General features: G+C 53.9%; 5 protein-coding genes across 5 annotated transcripts; 3 read left to right on the forward strand and 2 right to left on the reverse strand.

The window, feature by feature from the left end:
• Nucleotides 1-3,076: 3,076 nt before the first annotated feature.
• Nucleotides 3,077-4,435, forward strand: Triagg1_5314 (uncharacterized protein; the record flags this gene model as incomplete). The annotated part of the gene is made up of 2 exons (XM_062899815.1): nt 3,077-3,964; nt 4,037-4,435. The coding sequence occupies 2 exons, from the start codon at nt 3,077-3,079 to the stop codon at nt 4,433-4,435; spliced, it is 1,287 nt and encodes a 428-aa protein (XP_062755788.1).
• An 817-nt stretch (nt 4,436-5,252) lies between these two features.
• Nucleotides 5,253-6,431, forward strand: Triagg1_5315 (uncharacterized protein; the record flags this gene model as incomplete). Its single annotated transcript, XM_062899816.1, has 1 exon — nt 5,253-6,431. The coding sequence occupies one exon, from the start codon at nt 5,253-5,255 to the stop codon at nt 6,429-6,431; it is 1,179 nt and encodes a 392-aa protein (XP_062755789.1).
• Nucleotides 6,432-6,617: 186 nt separating this feature from the next.
• Triagg1_5316 (uncharacterized protein) lies at nt 6,618-8,811 on the reverse strand (the record flags this gene model as incomplete). The annotated part of the gene is made up of 5 exons (XM_062899817.1): nt 6,618-6,688; nt 6,745-6,833; nt 6,890-7,189; nt 7,248-8,530; nt 8,611-8,811. The coding sequence occupies 5 exons, from the start codon at nt 8,809-8,811 to the stop codon at nt 6,618-6,620; spliced, it is 1,944 nt and encodes a 647-aa protein (XP_062755790.1).
• Nucleotides 8,812-9,758: 947 nt separating this feature from the next.
• Triagg1_5317 (uncharacterized protein) lies at nt 9,759-10,713 on the forward strand (the record flags this gene model as incomplete). The annotated part of the gene is made up of 3 exons (XM_062899818.1): nt 9,759-9,960; nt 10,034-10,060; nt 10,139-10,713. 3 exons carry the CDS (start codon nt 9,759-9,761, stop codon nt 10,711-10,713), a joined length of 804 nt encoding a protein of 267 aa, XP_062755791.1.
• Nucleotides 10,714-12,269: 1,556 nt separating this feature from the next.
• Triagg1_5318 (uncharacterized protein) lies at nt 12,270-13,615 on the reverse strand (the record flags this gene model as incomplete). Its single annotated transcript, XM_062899819.1, has 2 exons — nt 12,270-13,501; nt 13,561-13,615. The coding sequence occupies 2 exons, from the start codon at nt 13,613-13,615 to the stop codon at nt 12,270-12,272; spliced, it is 1,287 nt and encodes a 428-aa protein (XP_062755792.1).
• Nucleotides 13,616-15,215: the final 1,600 nt, after the last annotated feature.

Genomic DNA, 15,215 nt, shown 5'->3' on the forward strand with positions numbered 1-15,215 from the left:
AAGTACTCGCCTGATTGATGATTGAGTACTAATTGATGTACCTATGTACGTACGGAGCTCTTCGTACATGTTAGGTATGTACTACTTGCATGCACGAGTATATTGAAAATGCGGGGAGGATGAGACGCGGTCAACACAACATGCATTGTCACATGTCAAGATGGATGCCCGAAACCGCCGTTGTCCCCGTGGCTCCCGTCCAGACTTTGAGGTTGTCAAGTGCGGCACGGCCAGCTTCTGACTCGCCTTTTGGTTCCTGGCCCGGAGCACGCCTTTTATCCCCTGGGCTAGGCGATGAAACGAGGAAGAAAGAGAGAATATCGTGACTAAAGATGAGACAGCCAATGGGAGGAGAGGGAATGTCATGCTCGGCGGCAACTTAAACCCCCCTCTCGTATCTCGTACATGTGCCAGTTTCTGGACGGAGATGTATGTATGTATATACGAGTACTAGTAGTAGTACTAGTACGAGTAGCAGGAAGGGTGTAACAGAAGGGAGGGGTGAGGAAGCGTGGTGATTTGACGATGCTGGGGAAAACGGGGTGGGATAGAGTTGTGCCGGGGGTCGCTTGTGCGGAGAAATTGCAGCCCAGCTGACTGACTTTACTTTTTTGTTTTATTTATTCTTGTCTGCTTTGGCGCCTACTGTATTGTTTTATTTTTTTTTTTCCTTTTCTCGATAGGTTGAGTTTTTAATTCCGCGCGTGCACGAGGTACAGCATTGGCACATTATGGCTGCCTCAACATGGGTTCTATACATACCTGCCGTAGGTACCAGAACCGAGAACTCGTCTTCCATGATTCCCCCTGATTCAAAAGCCGCCCCTTTGTCTCTACTAGTATTGACGTATCCCTTGGAGAAGGGGGATTCCGTGAAATAGATGCCCGTCCCTCGTGATGAGCGGCGAAAGCGGACATTGGCAGGGCAGCTTTGACATGCGGAGCAGCGCCCAAGAGATGCCCTTGAAAAAAGGGCTCTAAATGGCACAGTGTGGGAAATCCCGGGGCTACAAGGCACTAACAGGTAATGTACTGAGGTATGTACGACCTGTATGTACCAGATGCTATAGTACGAGTACTAAGGGATCTGCGCTGCTGGTGGTGGTCTCGTGCTTTGCCATTGAATCTTTTGCAGGTGAGGAGGCAGACGGTCTGTATGTATGACATGCTGTTATTATGCATTGGAACTACCTAAACTAGACATGTGAGATGTTGATGGTTTGAATAACCCGAGAGTTGTGGCGTTTTCTTCAACGGTCCGTTGATGGCGGTGACTCCCTAGTACCTAGTATTGATGGATACATGTAGCGGATAGGCACAGGCCGGGACACGGAGTCATCAATACCATGCCATCCATTAAAGTATCAAATCAAGTCAGTTGAGGCTCTTTGGTTCGAAATGGTTCAAGCAGAGAGTTGCCGCTGTCAAAAGAGGCTGAATGCAGTTTGTGCGAGGTGGGGGGGATGTCTGTTGAGAGATCAAATGCAATGTACATCATCTGTGCTGCGCGTGTTCCATGCCTCTGGTGTCTGGTGCACGTATAACATTAGCCGGCTGGTTATATACAGGTACCTATACAACATAGGTACCTTATGCAGATCCTTTTGGACGATTTATTCAAAGCTGCTGGTTTCCCTGGTCACAATGGCAATGAGTGCGTATTCTATGTAGCCATTCTCGAGCAACGACACAACAATGCTGCATCTCCAGGTGAATATTGTTGAAGCTACATCTACAAGTTCCGCGCAGCAGAATTCACACTGTCCTTGCCAGGGTGCCGTTGAAAGGGGGCCAATATTGCCCGCCTAGGCCTAGTCATGTGCCTGTTCGGGTATTTTCTTTTTGTTGGCTGCATGCATAAGAGCCAAAGTTTGAGCCTTTTGACGAATGCGCTGCGTTCCTTTTGCCTGTGTTCGTTCAGGTTGTGTTGTTGTGTGTACTGTATGTATAAAGACGTGGGAAGAGAGTCCATGTCAAGCAAGATTGGGCCGAGACGAGTTTCAATTCGCAGCCATTGAAGCACACACTGGACGCCGATTTAAAGGCAGCTCGACGCCACTCCCCTCCCCTCCCGTCTTCTTGGGCTCTGCTCTGCTCTGCTCTGCTCTGCTCTGCTCTGCTCTGCTCTGCTCTGCTCTGCTCTGCTATCAACTAGTATCATCATTGCTACGATACATCTCACTATCCGACTCTCTCTCTCTCTCCTTTGCATCCGGTCGGGTTCAGCCGAACCGATACGGCCATCTCCGCTCGTCCCCCAGCAACAAGCTGCAATCCATCTGCAGCAGCCCGGAATCTAGCCGCCCCCCCTGGTGGTGCAGGCTGTGCGTCTATGTCAGGTACCTTTTGAGCCGTGGTGCAAACAAACGCGCACAACCAACAGCAACAAGAGGCAACAGCATCAGTTGATTACCAGCACAAAAGGTATGTAAATCAAGAGAAGAAGAAGAAGGAGAGTAAAAGAGAAGACAAGACAGCCCCGTTCCCAATTCCCATTCCCGTCTTCGTCTGTCTTGTGGCCCGATCCACCTTCTCCTGTTGGCGCCCCGACACACACACATGATGCATAAAGCAAAAACTTACCACCCGAGCATCATGGTCTGCAGAGCCACGTTTGCCATGTGATAACGCAACATCCACTGACTCTTGTTTTCTTGTTCTTGTTCTTGACTCGCAGAATACGAGAACCAAGCACCCAAAACTACACCTACATCATTCCATCTCCTTTTTCCTTCGCCCTCCGTCGTCAGCGGATCCACCGGCCCCCCGAAGCTTAATCAGACCATCAATTCGCTTTCGGAAGCGCAAGATCCCAGCCTTAGCGGTGGAGCTGCCACGCCGTCATCGCAAGCGTTGCTCCAAGGCTTCAGTTTCGTTTTAAAAACACGGGCTTTTTCGTCTCCCCAGCAGCTCTGCACCGACTTGGACTTGCCATTGATACCATACGAAACACCAGATTTCACTTACCTTTGCTCTTTTTCCGAGACATTGTCGACATTGGTTGGAATTCAGCGGGAAAGCCACACACAGAAAAAAACAAAAACACAAAAACACAAAAAAGAGAGACACGGCAAACATGAACGACGATACAGCAGCAGACGGTCCTCCCTTGTTCCGCCCCATCCCTCGCCGGCCCTTCGTCTTCGACCTCAAGTGCTCCACGCCTCAGCCGCAGAGCCTCACGCCTCCCCAGGACGACGAAAGCGACAGCGAAGAGCAGCGTCTTGAAGACGAAATCCTGCTCGCCCGCTTCCGCCGCGACCTGCTCAAGTCTGGCTTCCTCGGTTCACGGCCGTCCGACGACTCTCCGCCCGACTCTCCCACGCTGCTCACCCAGTCGCGGTCCACCGCAGACCTCAACACCTCGACGCTGGCAGGCATTTACGACTGTTCGGACCAGGACGAGGTCTTCAATGGCGCGGGCGACGATGACGAGGAGCTGCACAACCCCTGGGGGACCGGCGCCGGGTCGCCCGTGAAGCGGCGCGACAGCCTCAGTCGCGCTACGTACGAGCTCATGCGCGATCGATCGAGACGCCAGTCGCACGCCAGCACCGAGACGAACCGCCCGAAACAGCCCACAGCCCCCGGATCCAGGGCGCTTTGGTTGGCTTCGCGGGCCCTGGTGCTCTTCGTGCTGGGAGCTGGCTACGGCGTGCTCGTCACCCACCTGCACCAGGAACAGGGTCTGCTTCAGCTATCTGACGCCGGCAGCGGGATGCCACGATACAACGGATCGTACACTGCCATGTGGGGGTTTGCGCTCGCCGGCGTTGGCATGGGCGCGCTGCAGCCGTGGGTTGACGGCGAGTGGGACGGCCTGTTTGGCTGCGACGGCGGCGAGACGGAAGTCGCTTCGGTCGAATCCACGTACGACGACGACGAGACGCAGCCCATGCCGGAGACGGACTGGGCGCTGGTGATGAGAGCAATCGGCGTTTTTGTAGGCGTTGCCTTTGCCGTGGTGAGTCGAAACCCCAGTGTCACCCCCTATGGAGTTTGCGTAACATGACTGACATGACATCCTCCAACGCAGCGCCGCCTCTCATGGACATCAAGCTCACAGGTCTCATTGGCCGTGGCACTGGCCAACTTGTTCCTCTGGTGGTTGATTGATAGAACCATGCCCGCCCTGGTCGTGTCCACCGTCGTTGGCCTCGCCGGAACCGTCTTTTTGCTGAGCGTCAGCCCCGACATTATCCGTGCGCCCTCGACCACGTTTGCGCAAGCCAACGGCAGCTTCTACGCAGAGCAGCCCCAGGCCGAGCCGGCCATGATGCTGGGCGGAATCGCCAGTCAGGAGACGGTCGAGGCGGGCATCTGGATCCTCAGCGTGCTCTTCTGCACGTGCCTCTGCTTTGGCAACATTGGCCGAAGACTGGCCAGGGGCAGGTCAAAAGGTCGCTGGGCTGGACAACATCTTTACGGCCGGTAATGGGTTCAACGCCATGTCATTGTCATGAATCCCTTTTTTTTTTCCCAAAACGTTCTTCTTGGGTCTTATTTTTCTTGGAATAACCTCGTGGGAATGGAAAACTGGTAAAAAGAAAAGGGTTCAAAGCGGGATTCCTGGACAAAGCATTATTTTCACCTTGTTTTTTTCTCCTTTTTTCTTTCTTATGAGCTGCACTCCCCGTCGGAGCAGCGATATGCATGCATTCATCATCATAGCGGATACCATGGATAGGGTATTTTTTTCTTCTTCTTTCATTGCGGATATTTGGGGAGCAATTGGGTATCGACGGCGCTTTCAACAGGGCAATTGCAATTGGGCAAACAGGTATTTGGTGACAATGTCTACTATGACGGATTGAATCTTTTATAGAAGGGCCAATTCGGTATTACAGAAGTGCCTATCACGACAACATGAAGTTTTGGACTGGAGTTTTTTTCTTTCTTTTTTTTTCTCTCTCTTGCATGGGGCTGCCCACCTATGGAATAGTGCCACTGCAACGGAAAATTCTCAGATGACTAATTGCCCGCTGCAGAATGGTGATGTGTTCTCATCCAAGTGAAAAGAGTGCAGGTACCGAGGTAAAACTCAAGTCTTTGTAAAATCATCTCCGTCAACCGCATGTCGTGCCAGCTGGAACCCGATCTCGGCCTCATTTTTATCCTTGTTATTTCAACATCAAAGAATCAACCAACAACACAAATACTCCCAACAACATCACTCATTTTCCATTACCACGCTCATACGCAACAACTCCCTCCAAGGCAAACTCACAAGCTCAAATCTCAGCACAACAACAATGCGCCGCCTCCCCGCCTGGTTCGTCCGCTCCGGCACCTCCACCGGCCTGCTCTTCAACCGCGCCTCCCTCCCGCCCGTCCCCTCCCAGTGGCAATCCATCCTCGCCCCCGCCATGGGCTCCCCGGATCCCCTCTACGCCCGCCAGCTCGACGGCGTCGGCTCCGGCATCTCTTCCACCTCCAAAGTCGTCGTCGTCGGGCCCCCTGGCAGCTCCGGCGCCGCCTCCAGCTCCGGCTCGGATGTGGGGCCGGCCGCTGCCGCCGTCGACGCCGAGTTCACCTTTGTCCAGGTCGGCATCCGCGACGGCGCCCTCGACCTCGCCGGCACCTGCGGCAACATGTCGGCCATTGTCGGCCCCGCGGCGTGGGACATGGGCCTGGTGCCGCCGTCGCGGCTCGCCTCCCGCGTCTCGTACGACGCCGCCACAGACTCTCGCTGGGCGACGCTGCGCATCCTCAACACAAACACCAACAAGGTCCTTGTGTCGCGGTTCCAGCTCGGCGGCAGCCCGCTCGCGTACGCCCCGCGCGGCGACTACGCCATGGACGGCGTGCCGGGCACGCAGTCCCCCATCACGCTCAGCTTCTTGGATCCCGCCGGTGCAAAGACGGGGCGGGCGCTCCCCACGGGGAATCCCGTTGACCAACTGCGTCTCCCCGACGGGAGCCGCGTCGAGGCCTCGCTCGTCGACGTCAGCAACCCGGGCGTCTTCATCACCACGTCCGGCCTCGGCATCGACGACGTCACGGCGGCAACCCTCACCCCGGCCCAGGTCGAAGCGGATTCCGCCCTCAAAGCACGCCTCGAGCAGATCCGCCAGGCCGGCGCCTCGGCAATGGGGCTGGACCCCAAGACCGAGAGCGTGCCCAAGGTGGTGATGCTGCTGCCGGCCGGCGCGAGGAAGTCCGCCGAGACGGACATCCAGTGCCTGGCCATGTCCATGGGCCAGGCGCACAAGGCGGTGCCGCTGACGCTGGGGCTGTGTCTGGGCGCGGCGTCGCAGATGGACGGGACGATTGCGGCGGAGTTGATGGGGGGGGAGAAGAAGCAGGTGATTCGGATTGGGCATCCGAGCGGCGTCGTGGACGTGGGCACGACGGTCAAGGATGGGAGGATCGAGGAGGCGAAGCTGTTGAGGACGGCGAGGGTGTTGATGAAGGGGGATGTTTATTATTGAGTATCATGGCACTTTTTGGAGAGTAAAGGGACCTCTTTTTGTTTTTGTCATTTGGAAAGTTGTAGCGTCGTGGCTCAAGCATTGCGAATTGCATTGATTATATCTAACAGACATATCATCATCTAAGAGTCTAATCTTCTTCTTTCAACTTGAATTATGCATGTATACATTAATTCATGGAACAATTTACTGAATCGCCACAGGGCAGTTATCGACGTTTTCTTGCCATGCGAGCTTCGCATAAGGAAGCATATAGTCTACTACGATTAGCTTCAAATCACAAAACAACAGGTGTTTTAAGAGATGGACATACCCTGCGAAGTAAAGCTGCAGTCAATGTAGCAGCTTACCATGTCGGCCGTGAAGTTGGCACCCAGATCCGACAGGATTAATGACTCGATACTACACACAAAATATTAGCATCATATTACCAATTGCCATGTTGAAAGGCCCCTTACAAGTCGAAAAAGACGAGGTCAACGACTTCGGGGTCCTCGCCCTCGGGAAAGTTGGCCTCGGCCTGGAAGTAGCCGGGCAGGCTGTAGTTGGGAATGCCGGTGTGCTCCGTGTCGTCGCCGTCGGAGCCCCAGTCGTCAGTGGTGACATAGCCCGAAGTAACGACCTCCTGACGGCGGACGACGCCGTGGCTCTGGCGCATCTCGCGTCGGGTGAGGTAGCCCAGAGAGGGATCGGTGCATGAGTCGCGGGGGATGGGCATCGTGGCGAGATCACGCTTGGCGATGGGACCCTTGTTAAGCCTGCAGTCGTGTTAGCATCACAGACATGTCCAGATGGGAATGAAAAGGATCTACTTACTTGGGCAGGACAGTCTTGGCCAAGTCATACGGCACGTCGGGGATGTAGAGGAAGACGTCACGGAAAGGAGAGACGATGAAGTTGTCGTCGTAAGTAAACGGTCCCTGGTGCAGATCGAAGCGGATCGCTCCCGTGTTGCCGATGATCAAACGCGACTTGTCCTCGCGAGTCTTGTTGACGACAACGGCAGTGACGGCGGGCACGACAACGCCGGGGAAGATGTTGCTCGAGTTGTCAAAGGGCACGCAGGAGATGCAGTACGTCTGGGGAGCGCAGCCATACACATCGCCCAGCTTGAGATGCTCGCGCACCTCGGTAATGTCCCCGGTGACGCGCAGGCCGGAGCCGTAGTCAAACGCCTGCGCCGTCTGCTTGGTGTGGTAGATGAACGTCTGGCGGTTCCAGTCGAGATATCGGCGCGAGTACACAAAGGGGGACTTTGCGCCCGGTCTCGCGGGACGGGTCGGGTTGGCGACGCCGTGCGGGTTCTTGACGCCGTTGTAGCCGCTGTTGCTGGAGCTGAAGCCCGTCATGGACATCCAGCCGAGCGTCTCGCAGTAGCGGCCGGACTCAATGGCCACCGAGTTGTCGTCGTAGACGGCAAAGTCGCGGATGTGGCTGTGGCCGCCGAGGATCTGGACGGGAGTGGTGGGATGAACCTTGCGGATCTCGTTGAAGACCGTCTCGAGCGTGTTGGAGGAATCCGTCTGGCGCACGGGGTTGTGGCCGAAGAGGACAAAGACGTCAATGGGGTCGCAGGTGTTGAGGGCATCCGCGAACCACTCCTCCTTGACCATGTCGGCGGCCTTGAGCACCTGCGAGGCGTTGGAGTTTCCGGTAAAGTCGAACAAGACACCAAAGGCCATGACGCGAAGCCCCTTTTCGGTGGTGAAGTAGCGGTGCGTGGCTCCAATGTGCTCGTACTGGCCCGACGTCTGGTTGAAGGCCTTCACGTTGGACGTGACATATCGATCCCCCCATTTGCGCGCCCAGTTGTTGAACATCTGATACGCCACCTCGGACACGTACAGCTCGTGGTTGCCAATCGTCAGCAGGTCGTAGGCGATCTCGTCAAAGATGGGCATCGAGTCGGTGCCGTCGATGGTGGTGGCATCCGAGACGCCGTTGCCGTCGTGCAGATCGCCCGTGTCCACCAGGAGCAGGTCGACGCCCATGTTGCCGGCTGTCTGCTTCATGCGCCGCGAAAAGGTGACGAAATCACCCCAGTCGGCGCCGTAGTTTTGCTCCTTGAGGTGGCCCTCCAGCCAGCCATGCGTGTCGGTCTATGTAAGTCGCGAGATGATGTGCGAGTCAGTATAATATACGTGTAGATGGTCCAACCAAACCCACGACAACAGCGTACCGTATGCAAGAAGTTGAGCTGCCCCCATTCAAGAGGCGCCTTGGGTCCGTATGCCGCGCCGGGCACGCCGGGCTGGATGCGCTTGACATGGCGAACATGCTCGACCGTGTTGGTAGGGCCGTAGCACGACGAGTCGCTCCCGCAGGCCAGCGCCGTGGGGAGCAGAGCGGCGAGCCCGCTGGCAACGGCGAGAGTCTTCATCTCTTTGAAGCGCGGTTGGGCCAATTGACGGAGATCTCTAGGCGGGCAGCAGAGAGAGAGAGAGAGAGACAGACGCCGTGGACTGGCACAGAACAGAGAGAGACAACTAACCATCTTATATCCGTCATCGGCCAGCTCCGGACCCTCGCCATCTTTCCCTCCCCACGCCGATTCTGCCTCTCCGCAAGTCAGCACCGGCTCGCTCAAGAACTTTGGTAGCTTGGCGTTTATCTCTTCCCCAGCCAGCTCTGCCGTAGCTTGCAGAGGCTTGTTGTCGACCTTCCTAAAGCAGTATCACGGGCCTGCTGCAGTGCCACCTCGATCCAGGGCCGGGGGGCCATCCGCTGCCAGATAGGCCAAGCAGCGTTCCTGGCTGGCCCATGTGGGCTGTAACGGAAGCTTGCCGACGAGCATCTCGGAGCAAGTTTTGGCGTCTCGAACGAGTCACCGAGGCTTTCGAGTCTGTCAACATGACACAATAGTCCAGCCACAGCCAGAATAGAGTGGTTTGCGGCGGGATCTGCTGTTGGTTGGGACTTGTGAAAGAGTCAGACCTCTCAAGCTGGAATAAGTGAGCTGATGGTATGGGTTAAGCGGGCAGTCATTTGATCTTTGTTATCCACGTGGGTCTCGTTGAACAACTTTAGCCGTCACTATTCAGGATGAAGCAGAACAAAGTAGGTTGGAATTGGCAATTCCTAGAGCAATTGATCCGTCTAAAAGAAGAAGAATAAAAGCAAGAAACATCAATTGCTACAATCCAATACACCAGTTTCCAGCTGTTCCATCACCTATCTATCCATCAGCGCCCGCCATCTTCAACACACCGCTCGATAAACCATGCCCACCAAAACTCCACAAGCCTCCAGAAAACCTCCTTCGTTCAACCAACCGCCCTTCCGCCCACCCTCGTCACTTGATAATACCTGTCCATGATACTTACCGCAATGGACCATCCCTACTACCCTCTCGGCGTCTCCATCCCCAATTATCGCCCAAATGACCTCCCGCTCTCCCGCTCTCTTCCCGTCTTCGGGGCCCTCATCGGCGCCGTTGTAGTTTCGGCCTACCTCCTCGCCGGCTCCGGCTCCGGCTCCCCGCGCCGTGTCCGGTCTATCGACCGGTTTGCGGCTTCGTGGTTTGCCTTGTGTAAGCTGATTTTATTCACAGCGTGCCAAATCTGGGCTGGATACATGGCTAATCGCAGAGACTCTGGGAACAGGCGGCTTCTTACATATCGCCTTTGAAGGTTAGTGCTCATACTGCCATGAAAGTATCATCTTCACCTTTCATCTCGCAAACATCGCATCTAATTCGTTTCATACAGGGTACTACATCCTTCACCGCGCAGGCATCTCCGGCAAAGGCACGCTCTTCGCCCAGCTCTGGAAGGAATACGCTCTCTCCGACTCGCGCTATCTCACCTCCGACATCTTCACCATCTGCGTCGAAACCATCACCGTCGTTCGTTTCATCCTTCCTCCTAGCCCCGAAAATTCCTCTCGAAACGCATCTAACGCGCTCATCCAGTTCGCCTGGGGACCATTGAGCCTCATCGCCGTCCTCTGCATCTGCACCAACCACCCGTCCAGACACCTCTTCCAGATCGTCGTCTGTGTTGCCCACCTCTACGGAGTGGCCTTGTACTACGCTACGAACTGGGCTGAGCAACGTCTTCATGGCGTGTCGTACAGTCGACCCGAGTTTCTCTATTTCTGGATCTATTACGTTGGATTCAACGCCCCGTGGGCCATCGTCCCCTTCTGTGAGTGGCCAGCACCCGGCGGAGAGGCTTCGAAGTCTGACCCTCCCGTGATAGTCTTATTGGCGGATAGCTATAGACGGATAGCGACGGCATTCCGAGCATTGCATGAGAAGGAATCTCAACAAAAGAACGAGTAGAGAGTAGCCATTATGCATAACTTTATACTGATTGAGGGGGCGTCACGGGTGTCACCCTTCTCTCATACGAGTACTGACGCTTCATTTCTTCCGCTTCCAGCCAGATTGACCAACGGACTCTGCGCATTGCATTCAGCTCGTCTCCAGTACCAATCTAATTTCACACTTCAACGAGTGCCATACAGACGCAAGCATTAAGCAGGGAACATGCCTCATAACGGAGTTTACTCTTCAGCTCCTCCAATCGCGGAACGTCCATCTAGTGCACTAATTCACCCCCTTGCTTCCCATCCTCAGCCTCGCTCTCGTCCAATTCCGCGCCAAGCATTCACACTTTTATGCAATCAAATGTTAGTACACGAGATGAAGTAACCCCCTTCTCCTCAGATCTACGTGTACATGGGCGTGCCGCTCCGTGCCGGTATGCTAGAGCCAACTTTTCTCCTAATAAAGCAGCTAGTCCCTTGTTCACAGAGCTGTTGAGCTCTGTGTGAACCGGGATCATACACAATAATGATGTTTTGATGCGTACATATAGTCACTGTTACCAATAAGAGAAACATAAGGCGACCAAGAGAAGCCTGGACCCTTTCAATTTGGCTATTCGACTGCATAACTCAGCCGCGAGTGGCGTCAAGACTCGTATGATAACTCACATATGCGCATTTGATTCATCCAGATTATTTCTCTCGAATCATCGGCTGCATGCTCATACTCGTACATGTATTCCTCGGCACTACAAAAGAACCCAACTTGCCAACGTACTAGTCCCGCAAACATGCCGTGTCTAATGGAAGCCTTCTTCTCCCTTGTATCTGGCCCTCAGCTTGTACCAAGCCGATGCAGTATTTCATCACCCATCCGGATGCTATTGGCCTGTTCTCGTACGGCTGAGTGTCCCATCAGAAATGACAACTCACACCGGTCTCGTCTTTGCATGACATGGCTGCTTCCAAGTTGATCTAGACCCTTGTAGGTTATGCAAGGGGGAACGGATGTCGCTGTGCGGGCACGACAGCGCAGGTTACATGGATTTGCTGCTTTCTTTTTTCTTTTTTGTTTCATCACAGCATTCTTAGCGGGGTTTGTATTCTTGCAGCCGACAGTAGCAAATGGTATTTTGCAAGACAACCTTGGGTACACAGCAGCAATCTCTACGGCACCCTCAACTATATAGGTGAATGGCATCGGGATGAATGTGTAGTACAACCTTCGTCCTACACACAGTTCATGATACATATTGGTGACTTAGACTCAATCACAAAAAGACACCATAGAGCACTCAATACAGTCAATCATCAACTCTAAAGAAAGGTAACCGGTGCACTTTGTAAAAACTCCCGTGCCCATAGCCAACACACTACAAAGACCCGCATGGCAAAGCAAAGAACCGTCAATCAGAAGCACAATATCCAAAGAACATGCTCCGACTCAACAGTTCCCTCCTCCACCAGCAATACATGTATCTAATAATGACTGCTTTTTTCAATCCTGTCAAAACCTTTTCTCGGTTTTGACTCCCATGTATCAAGAGGCAAAACGCCCTACAAGATACCTCACAAGATATACTTCACCTCAACCTCAATCTTAATCGCCTTGCAGCTCTCCACGTCCTTGGAAACCTTGGTCAAATCATCCCCAACCTTTGGCCCCAACATGAACCTCTGATCATCAAAGTTGATGGCCTTGACAGCCACGCTAAAGTTGGCCAGCTGATTGCTCATAAACATAAGAGGGTTGACAGGTCTGGTAAGGTTAAACAGGTCCGAGCCATGCGATTTCAGCATGCCTCGTACGTGGCTCTGCACCTCTTTCACGCTGAGCTGGCACTCATCAGCCACCACCGCGTCGCCGAATTCCGGCCAGCGGATGTGAACAAGCACGTTCTTGGGGGCCGGCAGAGGCTCCGCGCGGTGTTTCTGAGCGCGACTTCGCAGAGCCAAGCGCTCAAGGTCGTTGGTCATCTGCGATTCGGTTGCAAAGGCGACCTGAGGTTGAGCCTGAGTCTTGGTAGTGTCAGGCGCAGGCACAGGAGCCGGAGCAGCAGCTTGAGCTGGGGCAACAGCTGGAGCAGAAGCCGTCTTTGCAGCCTCCTTTGCGGCCTGTTCCTCGCGCCTCTCTTTCCTCCTCAACTCGCGATCGGCCTTGAGAAGGCCGCGAATCGCAATCTCGTCAAGGGCCTCCGGACGACCACTGGGAGATATGCGGTAGAAGGAGCTCGCCGGCCCATAGTTGGGACAAAGGAGGCTTCTCGAGCGAAGGCTGGGATCGCACCTGATTGAAATAGGCTCATCAAATATGCTCCTATCACGCCACATGCCCTGTCCCCTGCGGCTTTTCACAAACACGCTGGCACTATCCGGGCCAAAATCATCCGAACTGTCGGAATCCGAGTTGCTCGAGATGCGAGGATCCCGAGGCTCAACTGCCGCCTCAGGAACCGGAGTCTTGGGCGGCGTCTTCTCCTTCGTCTCCTTGACCTCTTTGGTCTCCTTCGCCTGGTCTTTGCTAGACGAAACCTTGGCAGCCTTGGCCGCTTCGCCCTCCTTGCGCTTCACGTACGCGTAGGCGTCGGCGGTATTGTCCGCCATGAACTTGTCCAGCTTCTCGGCCGACTTGCGGTGCAGCTTCTCCAGCACATTGAGGAGGCCGACACCCGAATCAGAGAAGAGGACGGTCCGGAAACCACCCTCGGTCTTGAGGACGCTGACTTTCCACTGGTCGGGGGCCTTGACCTGCGAGAGAACCTCGAAGAAGCATTCCTTGCCGTGGATGAACTGGAGGTTGGCTACATTGAGAGGGAGGTTAGTATTAAGAAGCAAGGTAGGTAAAGGGTTTCAAACTCACACTTGATCAGCTCAATGTAGTACAAGCCTCCATGGTCAGAGGTAGTTCCAGTCATGTTGCTTGCGTTTTGTGCGCACATTGTCAATTGCATCAAGTAAACAAACAAGTAAAAAAAGATAGAAGCCAACGTAAAAAGAGACAAATAAAGTCAAAGAATGTGTAGAATGGTGTGTTTGGTCAATCGTGTATCTGACGGTTGAAAGAAGAAAGAAGAGAGAGAATCTCAAAACGCAAGAAGGGTAAACACCACGACTTATATACTCGGAGAAGCACGCCCACGATCTCGATCTCGATCTTGATAGGTCGCACAAACATCTATCCGCATTTATCCATTCTGACTCTCTTCTGCTCTGCACATCTTTTCCTTATGCCAGCCTCGCCCTCTGTGGTGTTCTTTTCATTTCCACCCTTTCACCCCCTTACATGACGGCCCATGCAACCCAGCCCGCCACCTTGTAAGTCTTTCTCCTCCCAAGACTCCATACCTTGTACCACCATAACAAGCCACCGAGAAGCACCATCGTCCCGTTCTCAGACCAGCTGGGAAGAAAAAGAAAAAGCAACGGGTTAAACAGGCAGCCCATCCTCGGTCACCGCCAACCTTCTTCTCCCCGAAAACCAAGCCATCCAAAACAAGCATCAAGGATAGCTCCCCCCAAAAAAGAAAAGAAAAAGAAAAGAAAGAAAAAGCCAAGGCCGAAATCAGTGCCGCTACTGCTCACATGCATGTCTAAAGCGTGTTATTGCACTCACCGAAAAAAAGTTCAGGCTGAGACCTCAACCCGACAGGGGGTAGGCAAGGAAGAAAAAAAAAGCAAATAAAAATACCAACCTGAGAGCTGCATCCTTAGCATCCCCCAACTATCGATCTTTGCCTTTTTGCTTGCTCCCCCCGAGGCAGTCTTGTGACGATGTGTGCTCACCGTACGGTATAATTTCCACCACTGGCTGCATGTCGCAAACGAAATCACAGACCCTTGCTCTCTCTCACTCAACTCAAGCTGCTCATTTGTCCATATCCGAGGCCGTCTCAAACAGAGGCCATGTCATGTTTTGCCTGTCATTCCTCTCTCTCTTCATCTCTCTCTCTGTATCTCTCTCCTCTGTGTTCCGTCCAAGCTACATCCCCAGAAATGCAAGGTTGTCCATCTCCGCGGCACCCTCGTCACAGCGCATAAAGGAATGACTTCATAGCCATCCTCGTATGTCTCCGAGACCAATTGCCTGGTCCTAGATGAAACGTGCCTGACCAGCATCACGGCCCAAAGCTGTCTCAATCCCCTTCGCCCTGCCTTTCCCATCCCGCCCGTCCCCCCCTCCACCCACAGCCTCACTCTTTTCATTTGTAGTCAATCACAAACGCACCTAAAAACATCTTATCAGCAGAGACCAAGTAAGGAGGAGAATCAACAAACCAATCAGGATACATTATATCATGACAACGAGACCCTTTGTCTCATGTATTGATCACATTCCGTACTTGGTCCGCAGAGGGCCTCCCGCGTCCCATCCACCAGACGCCGTCTGCCTCCATTGTGGCGTTCACGTCGCCGACTGATTTGAGATGCCTGGTGGAGATGGGCAGAGACATTGGCAGGGATGTTGCACTCCTGTTTATCCATGTACCTGGATTGGATAGATTGGACACCCAGCCT

Source organism: Trichoderma aggressivum (genome assembly GCF_033847375.1).
Source record: "Trichoderma aggressivum f. europaeum strain CBS 100526 chromosome Unknown scaffold_018, whole genome shotgun sequence".
NCBI classification, from domain to species: domain Eukaryota; kingdom Fungi; phylum Ascomycota; class Sordariomycetes; order Hypocreales; family Hypocreaceae; genus Trichoderma; species Trichoderma aggressivum.